This window comes from Narcine bancroftii, chromosome 5, assembly GCF_036971445.1.
Source record: "Narcine bancroftii isolate sNarBan1 chromosome 5, sNarBan1.hap1, whole genome shotgun sequence".
NCBI classification, from domain to species: Eukaryota; Metazoa; Chordata; class Chondrichthyes; order Torpediniformes; family Narcinidae; genus Narcine; species Narcine bancroftii.
The window spans coordinates 168,931,374-168,952,194 of NC_091473.1; the positions used below are offsets into that span (position 1 = coordinate 168,931,374).

General features: G+C 43.8%; 1 protein-coding gene across 22 annotated transcripts in view; it reads right to left on the reverse strand.

The window, feature by feature from the left end:
* The window catches only part of cacna2d3a (calcium channel, voltage-dependent, alpha 2/delta subunit 3a), a 732,424-nt gene that overhangs the window by 195,215 nt on the left and 516,388 nt on the right, over positions 1 to 20,821 (reverse strand). For all 22 annotated transcript variants that reach the window (XR_011358017.1, XR_011358016.1, XR_011358018.1 and 19 more), the window contains one exon: positions 405 to 502. Coding sequence is in view for 18 of the 22 variants with exons in the window: in XM_069939674.1 (XP_069795775.1) it covers positions 405 to 502 (98 nt within the window). In the remaining 4 variants the exon portion in view is untranslated. The remainder of the gene's footprint in view (positions 1 to 404; positions 503 to 20,821) is intronic.

Genomic DNA, 20,821 nt, shown 5'->3' on the forward strand with positions numbered 1-20,821 from the left:
GTACTTCCATCAGTCACCTCAGTGTCTTGCTGACAAAACAGTGTCAAGTGATCTCTGCTTCTATCTCTCTCACACACTCTGAGAGAAAGCCTGTTTAATTCTCTCTGCTTACAAAACCACATGACCCTCTTACAGCAGCAAGCTCTCCTGTAGACAAAATGCGGCTCCAACAATCTTTTTCATCAGTTGCCTTTGGTAAACAACAATCCATTAGTGAAGTATCTTGAGCACTCTTCAAAGCTCTTGCCAAAAGCTGAGTAGCCGATATGTCTAGCATTAACAGAACTCCAGTATTTCAATTAAGATCTGTTTTAAAGTGTTTGTACACTAACAATACCTGCCCCAATTTATCTCCCAAAAACATATCTCTATACCCTGTCACACCTATTTTTACTTTCACTTACATTGTAGGAGTGGCTCTTTCCCGGTGAGGAAGAGTTTTACAGCTTCAAGCTGAAAGAGGTCACGAAACGGAGGATGTATGTCAATATTACAATAGTTCCTGAAATCAGAAAAAATTCTGTCATGTAATTGGCAAGCACATTCATAAATGTCAATAATAGTACCTTCAAACTTGTTCCAGAATAAAGGCCAGCAGTGTTCCATTTTGAATACTCTGCTTTACTGTGTCCTCAGTTGGATTGACCCAAATTTCCCTGAATTAGTATATTAACAATTGTTCTTTTGTTGGAAAACCTTAGCGATTTCTGGTATCCATGCACGTGGAGACTAAAATGGAAATCTGAAAGCTATTGTCAGTGATACATATATAATCCTCTCTCTACAAGTTACATCACTGCACGTTACTCTGCTGTGGCATGAACATAAGGTAATTATCTCCTTATACGATTATCTTGATCAGTTAGCAATAAGTGAGTTTTAAGTTGAGTAAATCAGAATTACTGCTGAACAACTTATCTGGCTCTGAATAATTTACAAACACATTTTGTTCCCATGAGGAAATATTGTTACTGTTTTCTTTAAAGAAGCATTATAAAGCTTGTGTGTTTTATTTCTCTGTCTTTCTTAGTCCGTATTTTTTTTTACTCTTTAGTCTGTTTTCTTATCTTATATAACAGGAAACTAGATATCTGCTTGACCAGTTCACTCAATTTATGTGAGCAGCTGTTTGCAAGATGAAGAACAAAAGCCATTCCTTCACTGCTCACAACAACATAACTTGCGAGACGAGTCAATACGGGCTAGTCTTCAGAGGATAAGTGCAAGCCATCACTAATCAGCATCCTCCGTTTCTCACTTTGCATTCAAGAAAGGAATGTTCCCATGTGCAGTACAGAGGCAAAGTATCCTTTAGTATGAAATCCATACCAGAAATGGTTTTTTTATAGACTTAAGCTCAAGGGACTTTGTCGAATAAACAGATGATCTGCGATAACATGCACAAAGGCAAATATTTTATTGTGCGGAAATTTACAGGGATTTGGCTTTGAAATCCACAGAGGTCCATAAAGTGGCAGTAATTATGGGATGTGTATGACCATATTTGACTACAATTGTTCAAAACGTTATCTTTTCTCAGGTTGTAAATGTGGGCAGTAAGTGTTAACCTTCCCAATAATGGTCACACTCAACAAGAGATGTTAATCCTTTCCATTCCACCCAAATTGTTTACATTGTGGCAGCCCGCCATCGCGGAGATCGAGCCAGCGCATGCGGTAGTAAACAGCAGCATAACACACGGTAACATGTCCCTTCACACAGCGAACCGACATGGTTGAAAGCTGGAGCAGTACAAGACCAGCAGCCCTAAAATGGCGGAGGCCAAGCTGCCCAGCTAACAGATCAGTAACAGGCTGGGGAAGAAGGGTATTCACATGCAAGAAAGTTCCTGCCTGGTGCTGTTATTCATGCGGCTGATGTCAGCCAATCAAACAAATGGCGGGGACTCCAACTGTATAAAAGGAGCCATTCCAGCCTCAATAAATCTCAGAGCTTAACCTCCCACACTGCGAGTGTGTGTTATTTTTTGTAGCAGTTGGCTACAATTGGTGACCCTGACAGTTTTTTTAAATTTTTTGTATTTTTCACACTATGAACCATATTGACAAAAATACACATAAACCTTTCCCTCTTGAATATACACAGTGTCATTTTCTCCCCTTTTTCCCCCCTACCTTCCTTCCCTCCTTCCCACCCCCCTCCCCACCCACTCAATGTTCAACATATATGATACATTAAACCCATTAAACAATGTCATCACACAATGAAAATAAACAAGAAAATTGTATCATCTGCTTTTACACACTGGGTCAGTTCATTTCATCTTCTTCTCATTCTGTCATTTTAGGTGGTGGAGGTCCACGGTAGGACTTCTCTGTTGTGTTCCAAGTACTGTGATGTTATTTCTTAAATTATATGTTATTTTTTCCAATGGAATACATTTATTCATTTCTATGTACCATTGCTATATTCTCAGGCTATCTTCTGATTTCCAGGTTGACATAATACAATTTTTTGCTACAGCTAAGGCTATCATAATAAATCTTTTCTGAGCTCCATCCAAATCGAGTCTAAGTTCTTTACTTCTTATATTACTTAGAAGAAAGATCTCTGGATTTTTTGAAATGTTGCTTTTTGTGATTTTATTTAATACTGGATTTAGATCTTCACAAAACTTTTCCACTTTCTCACATGCCCAAATTGCATGCACTGTTGTTCCCGTTTCCTTCTTACAGCGAAAACATCTATCTGATACTGTTGGGTCCCATTTATTTAACTTTTGGGGTGTGGTGTATAGCCTGTGTAACCAATTATATTGTATCATGCATATCCTCATGTTTATTGTATTTCTCATAGTTCTGGAGCATAGCTTTTCCCATGTTTCATTCTTTATCTTTATGTTTAGATCTTGTTCCCACTTTTGTTTGGGTTTACAGCTTATTTCTCTTGCAGTTTGATGTACATGTTTGTTATAAATCTTTTAATTATCATTGTGTCTGCAATCACATATTCAAAACTCCTTCCTTCTGGTAGCCTCAGCCTGCTTCCTAATTTGTCCTTCAAGTAGTTTTTTAGTTAGTGGTATGCAAATATTGTACTGTGAGTTATACCATATTTGCACTTCATTTGTTCAAAAGATAATAATTTATTTCCCGAAAAACAATTTTCTATTCTTTTGATCCCTTTTCTCTCCCATTCTCTAAAGGCAAGGTTACCTATTGTGAAAGGGGTTAGTTGATTTTGCATCAATATTAATTTTGGTCGTTGATAATTTGTTTTTTTCCTTTCTATGTGAATCTTCTTCCAAATGTTGAGTAGATGGTGCAGTACTGGTTAATTCCCCTGTTGCACCAGCTTTTCATCCCACTTATATCGTATATGTTCAGGTACCTTCTCCCCTATTTTATCTAGCTCTAATCTGGTCCAATATGGTTTTTCTCTTGTTTGATAAAAATCTGATAGGTATCTTAATTGTGCTGCTCTATAATAATTCTTAAAGTTTGGTAGCTGTAAGCCCCCTTGTTTGTACCATTCTGTTAATTTATCTAGCGCTATCCCTGGATTCCCTCCTTTCCATAAGAATTTCCTTATTATTTTCTTTAGCTCATTGAAGAATTTCTCTGTTAGGTGAATTGGTAATGATTGAAATAGGTATTGTATCCTTTGGAAGATATTTTAATGCAGTTTAACTTTCCTATCAGTGATAGTGGTAAATCTTTCCAATGTTCTAAGTCTTCATTAATGACTGATAATTTAACTTGTATAAATGGGCTAGATTATTATCTAGTTGAATACCTAGGTATTGGATTGCTTGTGTTTGTCATTTAAATGGTGATTTTTTTCTTAAACTTTGTGAAATCCGCGTTATTCATTGCCATCGCTTCACTTTTATTTGTGTTGATCTTGTACCCCGATACTTCTCCATAATCCTTCAATTTCTTATGTAATTCTTTTATTGATAATTCTGGTTCTGTTAAGTATACTATGATGTCATCTGCAAATAGACTGATTTTATATTCCTTCTCTTTTATTTTTATTCCTCTTATTTTATTTTCTGTTCTTATCAGTTCTGCCAATGGTTCTATTGCTAAAGTGAACAGTGAGGGAGATAGTGGACATCCCTGCCTAGTTGACCTGCTTAATTTAAATTGGTTTGATATATATCCATTTACTGTCACCTTCAACAATGGTCCCTTATATAATACTTTAATCCAATTAATATATTTCTCTGGTAGGTTGAACCTCTGTAGTACATTGAATAAATAATTCCATTCTACTCTGTCAAAGGCTTTTTCTGCATCTAAGGCAACCGCCACTGTTGGTATCTTATTTCCTTGTACTGCATGGATTAAGTTAATGAACTTACAGATATTATCCGTTGTTTGTCTTTTCTTAATAAATCCCGTTTGATCTAGTTTTACTATTTTTGGTAGACAGTCGGCCAATCTGTTTGCTAATAGTTTAGCTATTATCTTATAATCTGTGTTGAGCAGAGATATTGGTCTATACGATGCTGGTGTTAGTGGATCTTTCCCCATCTTTGGTATTACTGTAATTATTGCTGTTTTGCATGAATCTGGGATGTTTTGTGTTTCTTCAATCTGATTCATTACTTCCAGGAGAGGAGGAATTAATAAGTCTTTAAATGTTTTATAGAATTCAATTGGGAGTCCGTCCTCTCCTGCCGTTTTATTGTTCGGTAGTTTTTAAAATATATCCTGTATTTCCTCTATTTCAAATGGTTTTATTAATTTGTTTTGTTCCTCTTCTTGCAATTTTGGTAGTTCAATTTTAGTTAGAAATTCATCTATTTTGTCTTCTTTCCCTTCGTTTTCAGTTTGATATAATTGTTCATAGAATTCCCTGAATGGGTTATATGTAATTTGTTTGTCCTTTTTCCTTGATGCCAATACCGTTCTGTTTTGTCTTCATTATGTTCTTCTCCATCTTGTACATTTGTAGTGTTTCGTATTTTATTTTTTTGTTTGCCAATTCTCTTCTTTTTGTTGTATCTTTCCTTGTTGCTAATTCTTTTTCTGTACTTGCTATTTTCCTTTCCAGCTGTTCTATTTCCCGATTGTAGTCCTTCTTCATCTTACTTACTTAACTTATTATCTGCCCTCTGATAAACACTTTCATTGCATCCCATAGTACAAGTTTATCTTTCACTGATTCCATATTTATTTCAAAGTACATTTTAATTTGTCGCTCAATTAATTATCTAAAATCCTGCCTTTTAAGTAGCATGGAGTTTAATCTCCATCTATACATTCTCGGTTGGATGTCCTCCAGCTCTATTGCTAATAACAGGGGTGAGTGATCCGATAACAATCTAGCTTTATATTCTGTTTTTCTAACTCTCCCTTGGATGTGGGCTGACAACAGGAACAGGTTTATCCTTGAGTATGTTTTACGTCTACCCAAATAATATGAGTATTCCTTCTCCTTTGGGTGTTGTCTCCTCCATATATCCAAAGGTTTATTTCTTGCATTGATTTATCCATAAATTTGGTTACTTTGTTCTTTCTGCTAGTCTTTTTTCCAGTTTTATCCATCTTTGAGTCCAAATTAAGGTTAAAGTCCCCTCCTATCAGTATATTCCCCTGCGTATCTGCAATCTCCAAAAATATATCTTGCATAAATTTTTGATCCTCTTCATTAGGTGCATATACATTGAGCAAATTCCAAAATTCTGAATATATCTGACACTTTATCATTACATACCTCCCTGCTGGATCTATTATTTCCTCCTCTATTTTGATTGGTACATTTTTATTGATTAATATAGCTACTCCTCTGGCTTTTGAATTATATGATGCTGCCATTACGTGCCCTACCCAGTCTCTCCTCAATTTCTTGTGTTCCACTTCAGTTAGATGTGTTTCTTGCATGAATGCTATATCAATTTTTTTCTTTCTTCAGTAAATTTAACAGCCTCTTCCTTTTGATTTGGTTATATATTCCATTAATATTTATACTCATATAGTTCAACATGCCCATTTCATACTTTGTTTACCTCTCATTTCCGCTTCCTCATCATCACCTTTCCCCCATATCCATTTCTGTTTTCTTTTTTTGAACACACTGTAAGACAACACTTCTAAAACATAAAATATTTCCACAATTCCCACATCTAAAATTCCCTTAACCCCAACTGTGCCCCCCCCCTCTCTGAGTTGCCCCTTGTCCCTTGCCGGGCAACCACAACTCCCCTCTCCATTTGGATTGCGAACCTGCTCGCAAGCGTCAACTGATTTCGCAATGACTGTTATTCTCTCCCATCCAATCCCCTCCAGAAAAGACTTTTATTTTCACATATAACAAAGCTCACTCTCTTAATTCCCCCTTACTTCCTTTCTTCCCTTTTCTTCCCCTCTTTAGTTCTTTCTTATACATTATTTTTCTTCTTTATATGAAGTTTGTCATCATTCTTGTTCTTGTTGCATCTCTTCATCTCTTTCTGTTTTGTGGGCGTTCTGCAAATTCTTTGGCTTTCTCCGGATCCGAGAACAATCTGCTTTGCTGCCCCGGGATAACTATTTTAAGCACCGCTGGATATCTTAACATAAATTTATAGCCTTTCTTCCATAGGATCGATTTTGCTGCGTTAAACTCCTTCCTCTTCTTCAGGAGCTCAATACTTACGTCTGGGTAGAAAAAAATATTTTGATCTTTGTATTCCAGTGGCTTTTTGTCTTCTCTCATTTTTTTCATTGCCTTCTCCAATATATTTTCTCTTATCGTATATCTCAGGAATTTTACTAAAATGGATCTTGGTTTTTATTGTGGCTGTGGTTTCGGGGCTAATGTTCTGTGTGCCCTTTCTATTTCCATTCCTTCCTGCATTTCTGGCATTCCCAGGAACTTGGGGATCCATTCTTTTATAAATTATTTCATATCTTTGCCTTCTTCATCTTCCTTAAGGCCCACTATCTTTATATTGTTTTTCCTATTATGTTTTCCATTATATCCATCTTCTGAGCTAACAACTCCTGTGTTTCTTTAACTTTTTTTAATCAGTTTCTTCCAATTTTATTTTTACGTTGTCCACTTCCATTTCTACGGCTGTTTCTCGTTCTTCCATCTTGTCTACTCTTTTCCCTAGTTCTGTCATGACCAGCTCTAATCTGCTCATTTTTTCTTCTGTACCTTTTATTCTTCTTTTTATTTCACTAAATTCTCATGTCAGCCATTCTTTTAATGCTTCCATATATTCTTGAAATTTTTTTTATCTATGTACTGTCCATTCCCTTTATCTTCTATTTCTCTGTGCAGAGCTTGACGTTCTCCTTCTTCTTCTTCTGTATCTGCTCTAGGGTTTGTGTCTTCTACTTCTCTTCCTTGTATCTGTGTCTCTTCTGACTTTCTTATTGGGCTGTTTGTCTCAGTTTGTTGGGTATTTTTTAATATAGGGTCTTGATGTTGGTCCTCTTCTTCTGGGCTGGTTATCTGTTGTGTGTCTGGTTTCCTTTTTTCATTCTCGTCCCTCCCGTTCCCATTATTTTCTGTATCTTCCCGCTGGGAGCCCTGCTTTTGGGTCTTTCTCAGCTGTTCGAGCTGTGGAGTTCCACTGCACAACTGGTCCCCCCTCCCATCGGTGCTGTCTTTGTCATGCACGGTTGCACACCTCTGTTTGGCTCCATGACCCTGTGGGGTTTCCACTGACCTCAGGGAGTGGGCTCCTCTTTCCACGGCGGGTCCCTGCTTCTTCGTACAGGTAAGGCCTTCACCTTTCTCTTCCAGCATCTTTCCTTCTTCTTTTCTTCCCATTGTTTTTGGCTTTTCTTTCTTTGGTGCCATTTTCTCCACACCTTTATTTTTTATTTGTTGTGATTTGTGTGTCTGGGGCTTTGCTTTTTCTTCACTTTTTCCTTCTTTTCTTTCCTTCTTTTCTGGAGAGGGCTAACGGCCACTACTCCATCACATGACTCCTCCGACCCTAACAGTTTTGACAGCATCTAAACCCAGCGATGGATAGCAAAGCAGCAATTAGTGCAGTCAGCCTCAAGCTCCCAACCTTCTGGGCAGTTTGACCAGGTGTGTGGTTCGACCAAGCTGAGGCTCAGCTCCAGATTTGGGGCATCACATCTGAGTCTATATGATACTACTATGAGGTCTGTGCCCTGGATCCAGAGAATGCAGACAGAGTGGCCAACCATCCACAGGCCAACATTGGAAGGCCTTCAAAGAGCTATTAACCGAAACCTTCGGGCTCTCGTAGCGAGAGAGAGGGGCATGGCTGCTCCACCTGGATGGGCTAGGGGCAGACCCCATCAGCGCTCATGAATGAGATGCTGGGTCTACTGGGAGACCATGAGCCCTGCGTCATCTTCGAGCAGGCATTCTTGGAGCAGTTGCCCAAAGACATCCAACTGCTCCTGGCTGATGTGGAAGCAGAAACAGAAGTATTCGATTACCATGGGGCTCATCACGAAGTCTCGCAACCAGACCAAGGCAGGCCCAGGAAAGGAGCAGCAGGGACGAGTCCAAGGAGAGATGGTGCTTCTACCATCTAAGATGGGGCTCCGAGACCTGCCGATGCCGGTCACCCTGCGAGTTCCAGGGAAATTACAAGGCCAGCTGTCACTGATGTCCTTGGCAGCTAGCTATAGAGAGAGCCTCCTGTACGTATGGGATCGCCTTTCCAGTAGACGATTCTTGGTGGATACAGGAACAGAGATCAGTGTGATGCCCCTGACAGGCTTGGATACTAGATGCAGGCAAGTGGGCCCCGTGTTGAGGGCTGCCAAAAATAGCAGCACATGTAGGGTCAAGCTGCAGTTCGGAGGCAGTCACTTCTCATGGGAGTTCACCCTGGCTGCAGTGGAACAGCCACTCCACAGAGCGGGCTTCTTGTAGGCCCACAGCCTCCTAGTAGACCTCAAGGGCAAGAGACCATGCACACAGAGATGATCCAAACCTTTGCACCAAGGAGCGCCGGGCTCCCAGCGCTGCACCTGGATTCTATCCACAGCTCGGACGATAAGTTCTCCAGGTGCTGACTGAGTTCCCGGCAATCCTTTCCCCTCATTTCATGGTGAAGGTGCCCTGACATGGCATCAGGCATCACATCCTTACCAAGGGTCTACCTCTTCATGCAAATGTGAGACAACTTCCCCCGGAAAAGCTCCAACTGGCCAAGGAGGAGTTCCACAAGCTTGATGAGTTTGGCATAATTTGGCAATTGGACAGTCCATTGGCTTCTCCCCACCACATGTTGCCTAAAACATCTAGGGCCTGGAGACAGTCGGCTTAACGATGCCACCAATCTAGCTCATTACCCTGTGCCGCATATCCAGGACTTTGCAGTAAATCTGCACAGAGCGATGATCTTCTCCAAAGTGGACTTGGTTCAAGGGTACCACCAAATCGCAGTGCACCCTAACAACATCCCCAAGATGACTATCATCACTCCATTCAGGCTGTTTTGAGTTTCTGAGGATGCCATTCAGGCTCAGGAATGTGGCACAGACCTTCCAGCGACTGATGGATGTGGTGGGACAAGACCTGGACAGTACCTTCATCTACTTAGATGATATCCTGGTGCGAGCAGAACCCAGCAGGAACATCTACAATACCTCCAAAGCCTCTACAGTTGTCTATGTGAGTTCACCCTTACTATCAATATGACTAAATGCCAGTTTGGGCTGAGCACAATTGACTTCCTGGGCCACAGGATCACAAAATGTGGGGCCACACCACTACCCAGCAAGGTGGAGGCTATTCGCAACTCCCCAAGGCCCAATACGAACAAAGGACTGCAGGTGTTCGTGGGGATTATCAACTTTTATCACTGATTCATCCCCGCAGCGGCTCGAACCATGTGCCCACTCTTCACCCTGATGCCCGGCAAGGCGAAGGATTTGACCTGTTACGACGACTCCCTACAAGCATTTGTGAAAGCAAAGGAAGCCCTGGCTAATGCTACATTCCTGGCCCACCCCAGGTAAGACGCACCCACAGCCCTCATGGTCGATGCCTCAGGAACGGCGGTTGATGGCGTTCTGGAGCAGCAGATAGAAGGAAGTTGGCATCTGCTAGCTTTCTTCAGCAAACATCTGTGGTCCTGAGTTAAAGTACAGTGCTTTTGACAGAGAGCTACTGGTGCCATACTTAGCCATCCACCATTTGCTAGAGGGAAGGGCTTTCACAGACTACAAGCCACTGACATTCGCCCTGGCTAAGATCTCCGACTCCTGGTCAGCCCACCAACAGAGACACAAGGCACATCTCGGGAAAAGAAAATGTGGTTGCAGACGCCTTGTTGAGACAGAGCATCCACTCTCTAGCTAACAGACTGGATTTCATGGCACTGGCAGAGGCACAGCAGCAGGATGACACGATACCTCAGTACAGGACCGTCGTCACAGGGCTGCAGCTTCAGGACATCCCAGTCAGCAAAGGTAACACTCCTGTGCAACGTGGCCACCGGGCAAGTTCGACCAATTGTCCCAATGGCATGGAGGTGATGAGTTTTCGAATCCATCCACGGGCTGACACTCATCAATCAGGACCACGGTCTGGTCAGTGGCCAGCAATTACGCGTGGCATGGATTGCGGAAACAAGTCACCGCATGGGCCAACACGTGCATGCGGTGCCAAACAGCCAAGGTACAGCAGCACACCAGTCTCCCCGCAGCCTTTCGAGCCAATGGAACAAAGGTTTTACCATATTCACATGGACATAGTGGGACCCTTACCAGTCTCACAGGGTTTCCGCTACCTGTTCATGATGGTCGGCTGATTCATCCATTGGCCAGAAGCAATCCCCCTGACCGACACATTCACCAGGTCCTGTGCCAAGGTACTTGTCTCGTTCTGGGTAGCAAGGTTCGGGCGACCATGCCACATAACCTCTGACAGAGGCGCACAATTTACCTCCAACCTATGGACTGACGTTGCCAACCTGTGGGGTGCTCAGCTACACCACACAACCACCCGCAGTCTAATGGGCTGGTTGAGCGCTTCCACAATGCCGCCCTTATGACCAGACTCAAGGGCCCCGACTGGGTGGATAAACTGCCATGGGAACTGTTGGGGATTCAAACAGCCCCAAAGGAAGACCACCTCATATCCTCCGCTGAGCTCGTCTACGGAATTCCACTCATGGTCCCTGGGGATTTTGTCTCACTGGTCAGAGATCAACAGGAGGATACAATCACCTTCCTGGACAGGCTGCAGGAAAAGGTCGGTAACCTGGCTCCGATCCCACCCTCCAGACACGGGCAAGCCAAGTTCAACATCCCTAAAGAACTCCAAGATTGTGAGTACATGTTCGTGCTCAGAGGGCCAGCACCGTCCACTGTAATAGAAGCCCTACAAAACCCCTTCCAAGTCATCCAGAACAACAGGTCCACCTTTGAACTGGACATCGGTGGCAAACCAGATGTCTTCACTGCAGACAGGCTCAAGCCGGCACACACGACCCAACACAACCCGTGGAGATGCAGGCACTTCGACACAGAGGCAAACCACCAAAGACATTGGAGAATGCATCCAAGGACACTATGAATTGTAGTACCAGTTCTGAGGGGGGAGGGATCACATGGCAGCCCACCACCGCAGAGATCCAGCCGGCACGCGCAGTAGAAAACGGCAGAATGTCCTTTAACACAGCAAACTGGCACAGTTGAAAACTGGAGCAGTAAAAGACCAGCAGCCCGAAAATGGTGGTGGCCAAGTTGCCCAGCTAACAGATCCCAGAATGATCGGGGATTTAAAAATGTTCCCCCCCCCGATATTGTTATTCATGCAGCTGAGGTCAGTCAATCAAACAAATGGCTGGAACTCCAACTGTATAAAAGGAGCCTTTACAGCCTCAATAAACCTCAGATCTTAAACTCCCACACTGCGAGTGTGTGTGTGTTTCTTTGTAGCAGTCGGCTACAACATCATAAATTGTAATCATTGCAAAAAATTCCTCTAATTCTGAATAGGTAATCCTGGAGACTCAATCGTTCGAATATAAATTATCCCTTTTTCTTTGAGTAGCTGATATGTGGAGAGTCGACTTTGAGTGTGAATCTCACATCCTCGTCCCACATCAAAACCAGAAAATGTTTGACATCTTCTACAACTTTCTGATTTTGTGATTTTTTTTGCAATCCTGCCAAAAGCAAGAGGTGTAGCAGCAGCTACTCTGCTCCTGCAATAACACACAAACAACCAGACGGGTTGAGCTCAGTGAGCAGACTAGTTTATTGCAGGCTGCTGGGTTGCACTTATACTCCCAACCCGGACCTGGCTGAGAACCGCGCTGTAGGGCACTGACGTCACTCGGGCATCACGTGATCCCCCAGCATGGGATTCTGAGTCCCGTGCTGGAAGGAAGGGAAACCCCCCGACGGCGCCATTTTGACCTTGTGGTGAGCCACCACACAGCCCCCCCTCACCCCGAACCAGCTCCAATGTCCTTTTTCTCCGGGCGGCCTCGCTTCTTGGGCTGGGCAATGACAACAGGCTCGGTGGGATCGAGGTGCACTGCCTTCAGCCTGTCCATGGTAAACAGCTCCCACCTGCCGCCAATGTCCAGTGTGAACGTCGAGCCGGAACACTGTACAACCTTGTATGGCCCCTCGTACGGTCAATGCAGAGGTGCTGCGGTCGGGCCCTGCCGAACAAAAAAGTACTATGCGGAAAGCAGTTCGCCAGGAATGTGAGATGGGCGGGTGCCATGCCTGGGCGGTGGTGGGGGTTCGAACAAGTCCAAGCATGCCCTGAGGTGAGGAAATAGTTCGTGTGCTGACCGCTGGGGATTGTGAGGTACGTTGATGAACTCACCAGGTAGTGCCAGCAGAGCACCGTAGATCAGCTCAGCTGATGACGCCTGCAGATCCTGCTTGGGGGTGGAGCGGATCCCCAGGAGCACCCAAGGCAGTTCGTCTGCCCAGTTGAGACCAGTGAGGTGGGCCATGAATGCCGAATTAAGGTGGTGGTGCAGACGTTCGACCAGTCCATTGGCCTGTGGGTGGTAGGTTGTGGTATGGTGTAGCTGGATTCCCAACCTGTTGGCGAGCTGTGCCCAGAGCACAGATGTGAAGTTGGTGCCCCTATCACTGGTGAGGTGACCCGGGACGCCGAACTGGATGACCCAACCATGCAACAGTGCTCAGGGGCAGGAGTTGGTGGAGGCGTCTGGCATCGGGATCACCTCAGGTCAGCGAGTGGTGCAGTCCACCACTGTAAACAGGTAATGGATGCCCCGGGAAACAGGTAAGGGCCCGACAATGTCCACGTGAATGTGGCTGAACTGTTCTCGTACTTGCTCGAACTCCTGTACGGGCGCCCTGGTGTGCCTGTGCACCTTGGACATCTGGCAATGGGTGCATGTTCTGGCCCAGTGCGCAATCTGCTTCCGGAGCCCATGCCATACGAACCGTTCTGCCACCATCCGGACCGTAGATCTGATGGACAGATGTGAAAGGTCGTGAATGTGACGGAAGACCTGCCTGCGCCACTGCTGGGGAACCACTGGCTGTGGGGTGCCCAAGGAGATATCGCACAGAATGGTGTATTCGCCACTCGGAGTCAGGTAGTCTCAGAACCGCAGGCCCGTGATGGCGGTCTTAAAGGCCCTCGTCTCCTCATCAGATTCCTAGTCCCAGATGAGCTGGTCAAAGTTGAGGCCGTGCGTCAGTGCGCCCATGGCCAGTGGCAAGAGTGCATCGGTAACCACGTTGTCCTTCCCCGCCTTGTGCTGAATGTCGGTGGTAAACTCCGACACAAAGGAGAGATAACGGTGCTGGCGGGCCAACCAAGGATGCTTTGCCATCACGAGTGCCTCGGTGAGGGGTTTGTGATCAGTGAAGATGGTAAAAGTCCTCCCCTCCAAAAAATAGCGGAAATGCCACACCACCAGGTCAATGGGACTATACTTGAGTTCTGGCGGGTGGTGCAGGCGGCTGAAGAATGCCAGCAGCTTCCAATGTCCATTCACCTGCTGCTCCAGGATGGCACTGACGGCTGTGGCAGAAGCATTGACAGAGAGTGCCATATGCAGGTCGATGTGTGGGTGGGCGAGCATGGCGGCCTTCACGAGGGCATCCTTGGTGGCCTCGAAAGCGGCACAGGCTTCTGGGTTCCAAGCGAGCATCTTGTGTTTGGCCGCAATGAGGGTGAATAGCGGCTGCATGATGCGCACAGCTCCCGGGATGAAGCAGTTGTAAAAGTTGACTATACCCACGAACTCCTGCAGCCCCTTGAGGTTGTCCGGGTGTGGGAACTCCCTGATAGTCGTGACATTCGCAGCGGTGGTTGTGGCTCCTTCAGCCATGATGGTATGGCCCAGGAACTGCATGGACTCTTTCCTGAACTGGCATTTGGCCGGGTTGATGGTAAGGCCAAAGTCGGCCAGCCGGAAGAAAAGGGCACATAGGAGGGCCTTGTATTGCACCCAGTCCTTGCTGGCAAGGAGGTGTCATCCAAATAAATAAACATGAAATCCAAGTCCCTGCCCACAGAGTCCATGAGGCGCTGGAAGGTCTGAGCGGCGTTCTTGAGCCTGATCGGCACGTGCAGGAATTTGAACAAGCCAAAGGGGGTGATGATGGATGTCTTGGGTATGTCCTCAGGGTGCATCGGGATCTGGTGATATCTGCGCACCAGGTCAACCTTGGAGAAGACCCTCGTACCATGAAGGTTGGCCATAAAGTCTTGGACATGAGGGATGGAGTAACGGTCAGGAACGATTGCATGGTTGAGCTGTCGATAGTCTCCGCAAGGATGCCAGCTGGCAGAGGCTTTCGAGACCAGGTGGAGCGACGAAGCCCACAGGCTGTCGGACCGCCAAATGATCCCCAGCTCCAACAGGTGCGAAAACTCTACCTTCACTACCTGGAGCTTGTCAGACTGGAGCCGGCATGCCTTGGCATGAACCGGTGGGCCCTGGGTGAGGATGTGGTGGAACACCCCGTGGGGCGGCAAGGCAGCGAGGAACTGTGGCTCGAGGAGTGTCAGGAACTCGTCCAGGATTCGCTGGAACTCGTCTCCGGGCCTGCTGATCGTGGCTATCTGCAGTTGCTCCGAGCGGGTGAGGTTGAGGTAAATGGCCTGGAAGGTACGGGAGTCCACCAGGTGCCTACCTCAAATGTCCACCAGAAGCCCGTGTGTGAGGAGGAAGTCTGCACCCAGGATGGCAGTTGGGAGGGACGAGACGGTAATCCTCCATGCAAAATTCCGTTGGCCAATCTAGAAATGGACTTTATTGTCTCCATAAGTCCAGATTGCCGTTACATTGACCACACGGAGGGGAAGTCCATGAGGTCAGCTCCTGGACTCAACAGCTCCTGTGTCAAGGAGGAACTGCCGGCCGCTGACTGAGTCACACAGGTAGAGGAGGCTGTACCGTTGGCCAGCCGCAGCTTGACTCCGCAGTGCTGGTGGAAGAAGCAGTGGCCTGGAGCGGATGCTGTGGCCCTGGTTATGCTCTTGGGGGCCCCTGCAGGGGCCAGGTGCTCTACTGCTGTACTAGAGGCGGGCTTGGCATGGTCGGGCCTATGCCTTGTGACCTCCTGGACCACTGAGCCCTCCGGGAATCATGCAAGCCATAGCTCTTGGGCCTTCTGGGTGACCTTCCTCGGGTCGGTGAAGTTCTCCTGGACCAGCAGCAGCCGGATGTCCCCAGGCATATGGTCGTGGAAGATGCTCTCAAAGAGTGGGTAGTTGGTGTGCTCACCCATGAGCATGAGCATCTCGTCCATCAGCTCCATCGGGGACCTGTCCCCCAGGGGGTCGAGGTGCAGCATCTGAGCGGCACATTGGTGTCTGGATAGTCCAAGGGTCCCAGTAAGCACTTGCTTGATGGTCTCGTATTTGTCCTCGGCGGGTAGGTGCTGAACACGGTGCTGAACATGTGTCTGGCGGTGGCCTGGTCCAGGGCAGCGACCACATGGTAGAATTGTGGTCGGACGAAATGTGGCGGAGGTGAAACTGAGCCTCCGTGTGGCCGAACCAGGTCTCCGACTCCTGAACCCTGAATTCAGGCAGTTTCATGGCTATAGCGCTGATCCCAGACTCGCTCTTAATGGGTTCAAAGACATTTGAACCCATCGGGTCACCAATTGTAGCGGCAGCTACATTGCTCCTGCAGTAACACACACACAACCAGATGGGTTGAGCTCAGTGAGCAGACTTGTTTATTGCAGGCTGCTTGGCTGCACTTATACTCCCAGCCCAGACCGGGCTGAGAACCACGCTGGAGGGTGCCGACGTCACCCGGGCATTACGTGGTCCCCCAGCGCGGGTTTCTGAGTCCCATGCTGTAAGGAAGGGAAACCCCTGACAGTGCCATTTTGACTGGCTGCCCCGCTGTGTGATTTACAAGCGGGACCAGTTCGCCTGCCTAGTGGTGAGACTACATCTTACTTCTCCATCAGGAGGTACACAAGATGAGAATTAGGGCCATTATCAATGCATATTTTATGATAATACTGTAATGTTTAGCATTTATACTGTTATTCCGAATGAATTCTTTCATCAAGTCATAAAGAAGTTCATTGGAATGTAGGAACAGAAGCCAGAAAATTAATTTCACCCTTTGCGGTGCTAAATATTTACTGAATTTTGTGCAGCTAGAGAATTACATCTGCTGCAAAAATAAATCCAAAAGTTTCTCATGCCAAAACCACAGCTAAAATACAACCTGCACAATTCAATGAGATTACACTTCATTCAGTGCAGCTGCTGACAATTCACTGAATACCAATAGCAAAATGGCATCAGGTCTTAAAGACACACTCCACCAGCCAGGCAGGTACCAAGAAAATATAGTGTGGTTGCCATGAAGTTGGGAGCAAGTCCCCAACTTGAGACCACAGGATGACAAAGTCCTGATGCAGAAAACACAGGCTAGGATGGATGTACTATGTTGAATGAGGTGTGGGGTATGTGACTGGTACCAGGGATGCTTGGGCCAATTTCCTAATGGATCAATTTTACTGGTGTAGTAGGCTGAGCTACTGTGTTACATAGTGGGCTGTGGGCCGCGCAGCACCACAGGCCTAAATGCTGCTCACGCAGCTGGCCAAAAGGCCACGCAGTTCTGCAGGCCAAATCGCCACACACTAGGGAGTTTGGTACTCACCCACAAGATGGCGCCATGCTCCCATAGTCGCCACTTTAAGCCACATGGCCTTTGGCTGCGTCGCAGGCACGTGCGATGACATCACTTCCGGTCCCGGGTGTCTGGGCCGGAAGTGATATAAAGGAGGAAGGAAGTTTGAATAAACAGTCTTTGCTGACTAACCACTGTGTCTGGTAAATTGATCAAGTAGCTCCTCTGGAGTAGTCGCTACACCTAGGTATTTTCCCTTTCAATATTTTTATTGGATTTTATAGAAATAATACATAGGTAGAAGCCATTAATCAAAGGTAACATACAAAAAGGAATATTAAAAAAAAGATATATAATAAAAATAAAACTTTTATATATAAACACAATATCATAACAATCAAACAGAAAAAAAAGTAAATTTTGGAATTATACTATACGACATATTCTAGCCCCTTCCCTTCTGAAGTTATCTGGTAAGTACATGTAATTCCACTATCATAAAAAGAAACCACAAACTCACAAAGCAAGATCCAAGTGATCTTATCCAGGGAATTATCCCTAGACTTTAATAATACATCATATGATAGTAGCTATTTTAATATTTGGTTTAAAATTATAGATCATTGGTATCATATTTATAACAAGTTCTTGAGCAAGTCTCAACACCACAGAATTTAAAAAAAACTCCTAATTTGTAGTATCTCGAGAAGTGATGTTTGGGAAGTTTAAATTTAAGAGATCGCTGTTCGAATCGAGCTAAATTATTATCAAAAAGTGAATCTTGAAAAGATTGGATACCCAATTTAAGCCATTCAGGAAAAGCAGAACCTTGCACAGAAGGTGAAAAAAAGAATTAAGTAATTCTTAAGCAAGCAAGTAAAAATGTATGATATCCAAAAAAAATTCTAAATTGAAACCAGATTCTCAAAGTATGCTTAACAACAAAATTATTGGATAATTTGGAAGCAGAAAAAGGTAATGGCACTCCAAATATCAAAATAAGAGAATATTTTTTAATAGAGTTAATTTCTAAATTAATCCAAATTTGAAGCGTCCATTCTATCCTTATAATGAATCCAAAAAATTATACATCTTATATTAGCTGCCCAATAGTAAAATCTAAAATTAGGTAATGTCAAAGCACCTTCCTTTTTAAGGTTTTGAAGGAAAACTTTACTGAAATAAGGATGCTTATTTTTCCATATATACGTGGAAATAATTGAGTCAAGTGAATCAAAAAAAGTTTGGGGAGCAAAAACAAGAACAGCTTGGAAACCTGCGTAAGAAATTCATCCTAATAATATTAATTTGTCCAATTAAGGACATCAAGAGAGAAGATCATTGAGCTAAAGATTTCTTAACATCATGAAAGTAAGAAAATTCTCCTGAAACATTATTATAATTTTTAGTACTGTAACACCTAGGTAATTCAATTGATTTTTAGATATTTTAAAAGGAAGGGTGGTATCTAGAGAGCCAGAAGAGTTCGATACAAACAACTTGCTTTTCTGAAGGTTTAATTTATAACCTGAAAGTTGACCAAATTGGTGAAGCAGTGACAGAATGAATGGAATCGAAAGATCAGGGTCTGAAATATACAACAGAAGAGCATCCAGATAAAAAGAAATCTTATGAACACTCCCAACCTCTTAAGATTCCAGAGATGTCATTAAATTTTTGAGAGATCACAGCTAATGGTTCCAACACCAGATTAAATAATGGTGGGCTAAGAGGAAGACCTTGCTTAGTTCTGCGGTAAAAATGAAAGGGTTTGGATTTTAAAGAATTGGTAAAGATTGAGGCAACAGGAGATAAATATATAAATTTAATCCAATTGATAAATTTAGAGTCAACGTTAAAATTTTCTCTCACTTTAAATAAATAGCCCATTCTAACCTATCAAATGCTTTTTCAGTATCTAACATGATAACACAATCAGAAGATGAGACAGCCGGAGAGCAAAGAATATTTAATAAGTGATGGATATTAAATGATGGATAATGACCCTTAGTAAACCTGGGTTGCTCTTCAGAAATAATGAAGCATAATGTTTTCAACCCACAGGCCAATATTTAAGACAAAATCTTAGCATCAGCATTCAAAAGAGAGATTGGCCTATAAGAGGAACAGTCAGATAAAAAGTAGCAGGTAACTTCCCAACAGCAAAAGATTCAGAGAGAATTGAATTTAAATGGAATGCCAATGAGTGCGAGAAAGTTTTATAAAACTCAGCTAGAAGACCATCAGCTCTGGGAACTTTACTGGATTGTAAAGAGTTAATTATTGCAACAAGCTCCTCAGAGAAAACAGGCTTTTCCAACATTAACTGGTCTTCTGAAGAAAGCAAAGGAACAGTCAACTTATCTAAAAATTCTTCCATAAAAAATGAATCTTTCTGATTTATAAAGGTTAGAATAAAACCGTCAGAAAGCTCCATTTATCTCCAAATGGTCAGTAGTAATAACCCCATTATCTTTACGAATTTCTGAAATAAGTCACTTAGCAGTATAATCGTTCAATTAGCTATGAGCTTTCTGCATCACCACCGTGGATGTAAAATATGGATGTACTCTGTAAAAGTTGAGACCGAGAAGGATGTTAGAAGTAAATCATTCTTAGTTTTAAGTTCAACCATTTTTTAAAATAAAGCTCAGGTTTTAAAGTCACAGTGTATTGGTGGTCTATAAACCTCAATTGATTGGCCAATTCATCTCTCTTCAACTTCAGTCTCTTTTTGACATGAGCCATAAATGAAATAATTGGACCTCTAATATAAGCTTTAAGAGTCCCATATTACCAAACCAGAAAACTCTGGAGGATTTTTTTTCAAAAAAGAAAACATTTTCATCTTTTATGAATTCCAAAAAGTCAGGATCTGACAATAAAATAGGATTCAAATCAGAATGGCATCAGCCCTTAAAGACACACTCCACTCGTCAGGCAGGCAACAAGTGAAATGTAGTATGGTTGCCACGGAGGAGAGAAGCTGCAGGGAAAGGGAGCAAGTCCCGAGCTTGAGACCACAGGATGACAAAGTTCTGATGCAGAAAACACAGGCTAGGATGGATGTACTACGTCGAATGAGGTGTGGGGTATGTGACTGGCATGGGAGAAACAGCAGCTAAGGTGAATGTCCCAGGAAATGTTTGGGCCAATTTCTGAATGGATCAATTTTACCTAGGTATTTTTAATATGATTTTTCAAGGTGATTGATTACAGAGATACAAAGCCTCTTCTTTGATGTGATGTTAGCAGCTAGTTCTTTGAGCAACATGTCGCATATACTTTAAGGGACTTAAACATCTAAATGCAAGCCAAGTGTTGGCAGATACTGTTTATGATGACGATGAGTTTATTGTCATATAAAGACAATGTACTGATACATCAACATTCTTACTTGCTGCAGTCAAACACATGATCATCAGACTGTTTATTGTCATAAACATTGCACAATGCACATATGCACTGAAATTCTTACTTGTATCAGATGAAAAGTAAGAATTGATGAATACATTAATAACAATATTATGTTACCATTTTTTACATTTTAATTTAAAATTCAGAGATAGAGCACACTGACATGAGTCCAGGCTGTCCGATTTCACCCATGTGACCCATCCACCTACCAAGCACATACATTGGTGGAAAGCAGAGCACCCAGAGGAAACCCACATGGGCACAAGGGGAAATGTAGAACCCCCTTAAGGGTAGCACTGGAGTCAAACCCAGGACGCTGGCACTGTAATAGTGGTGGTCTAACCGCAACGCCAACCGTGCCAATGACAACAAAATTCATAATAAATATAACAG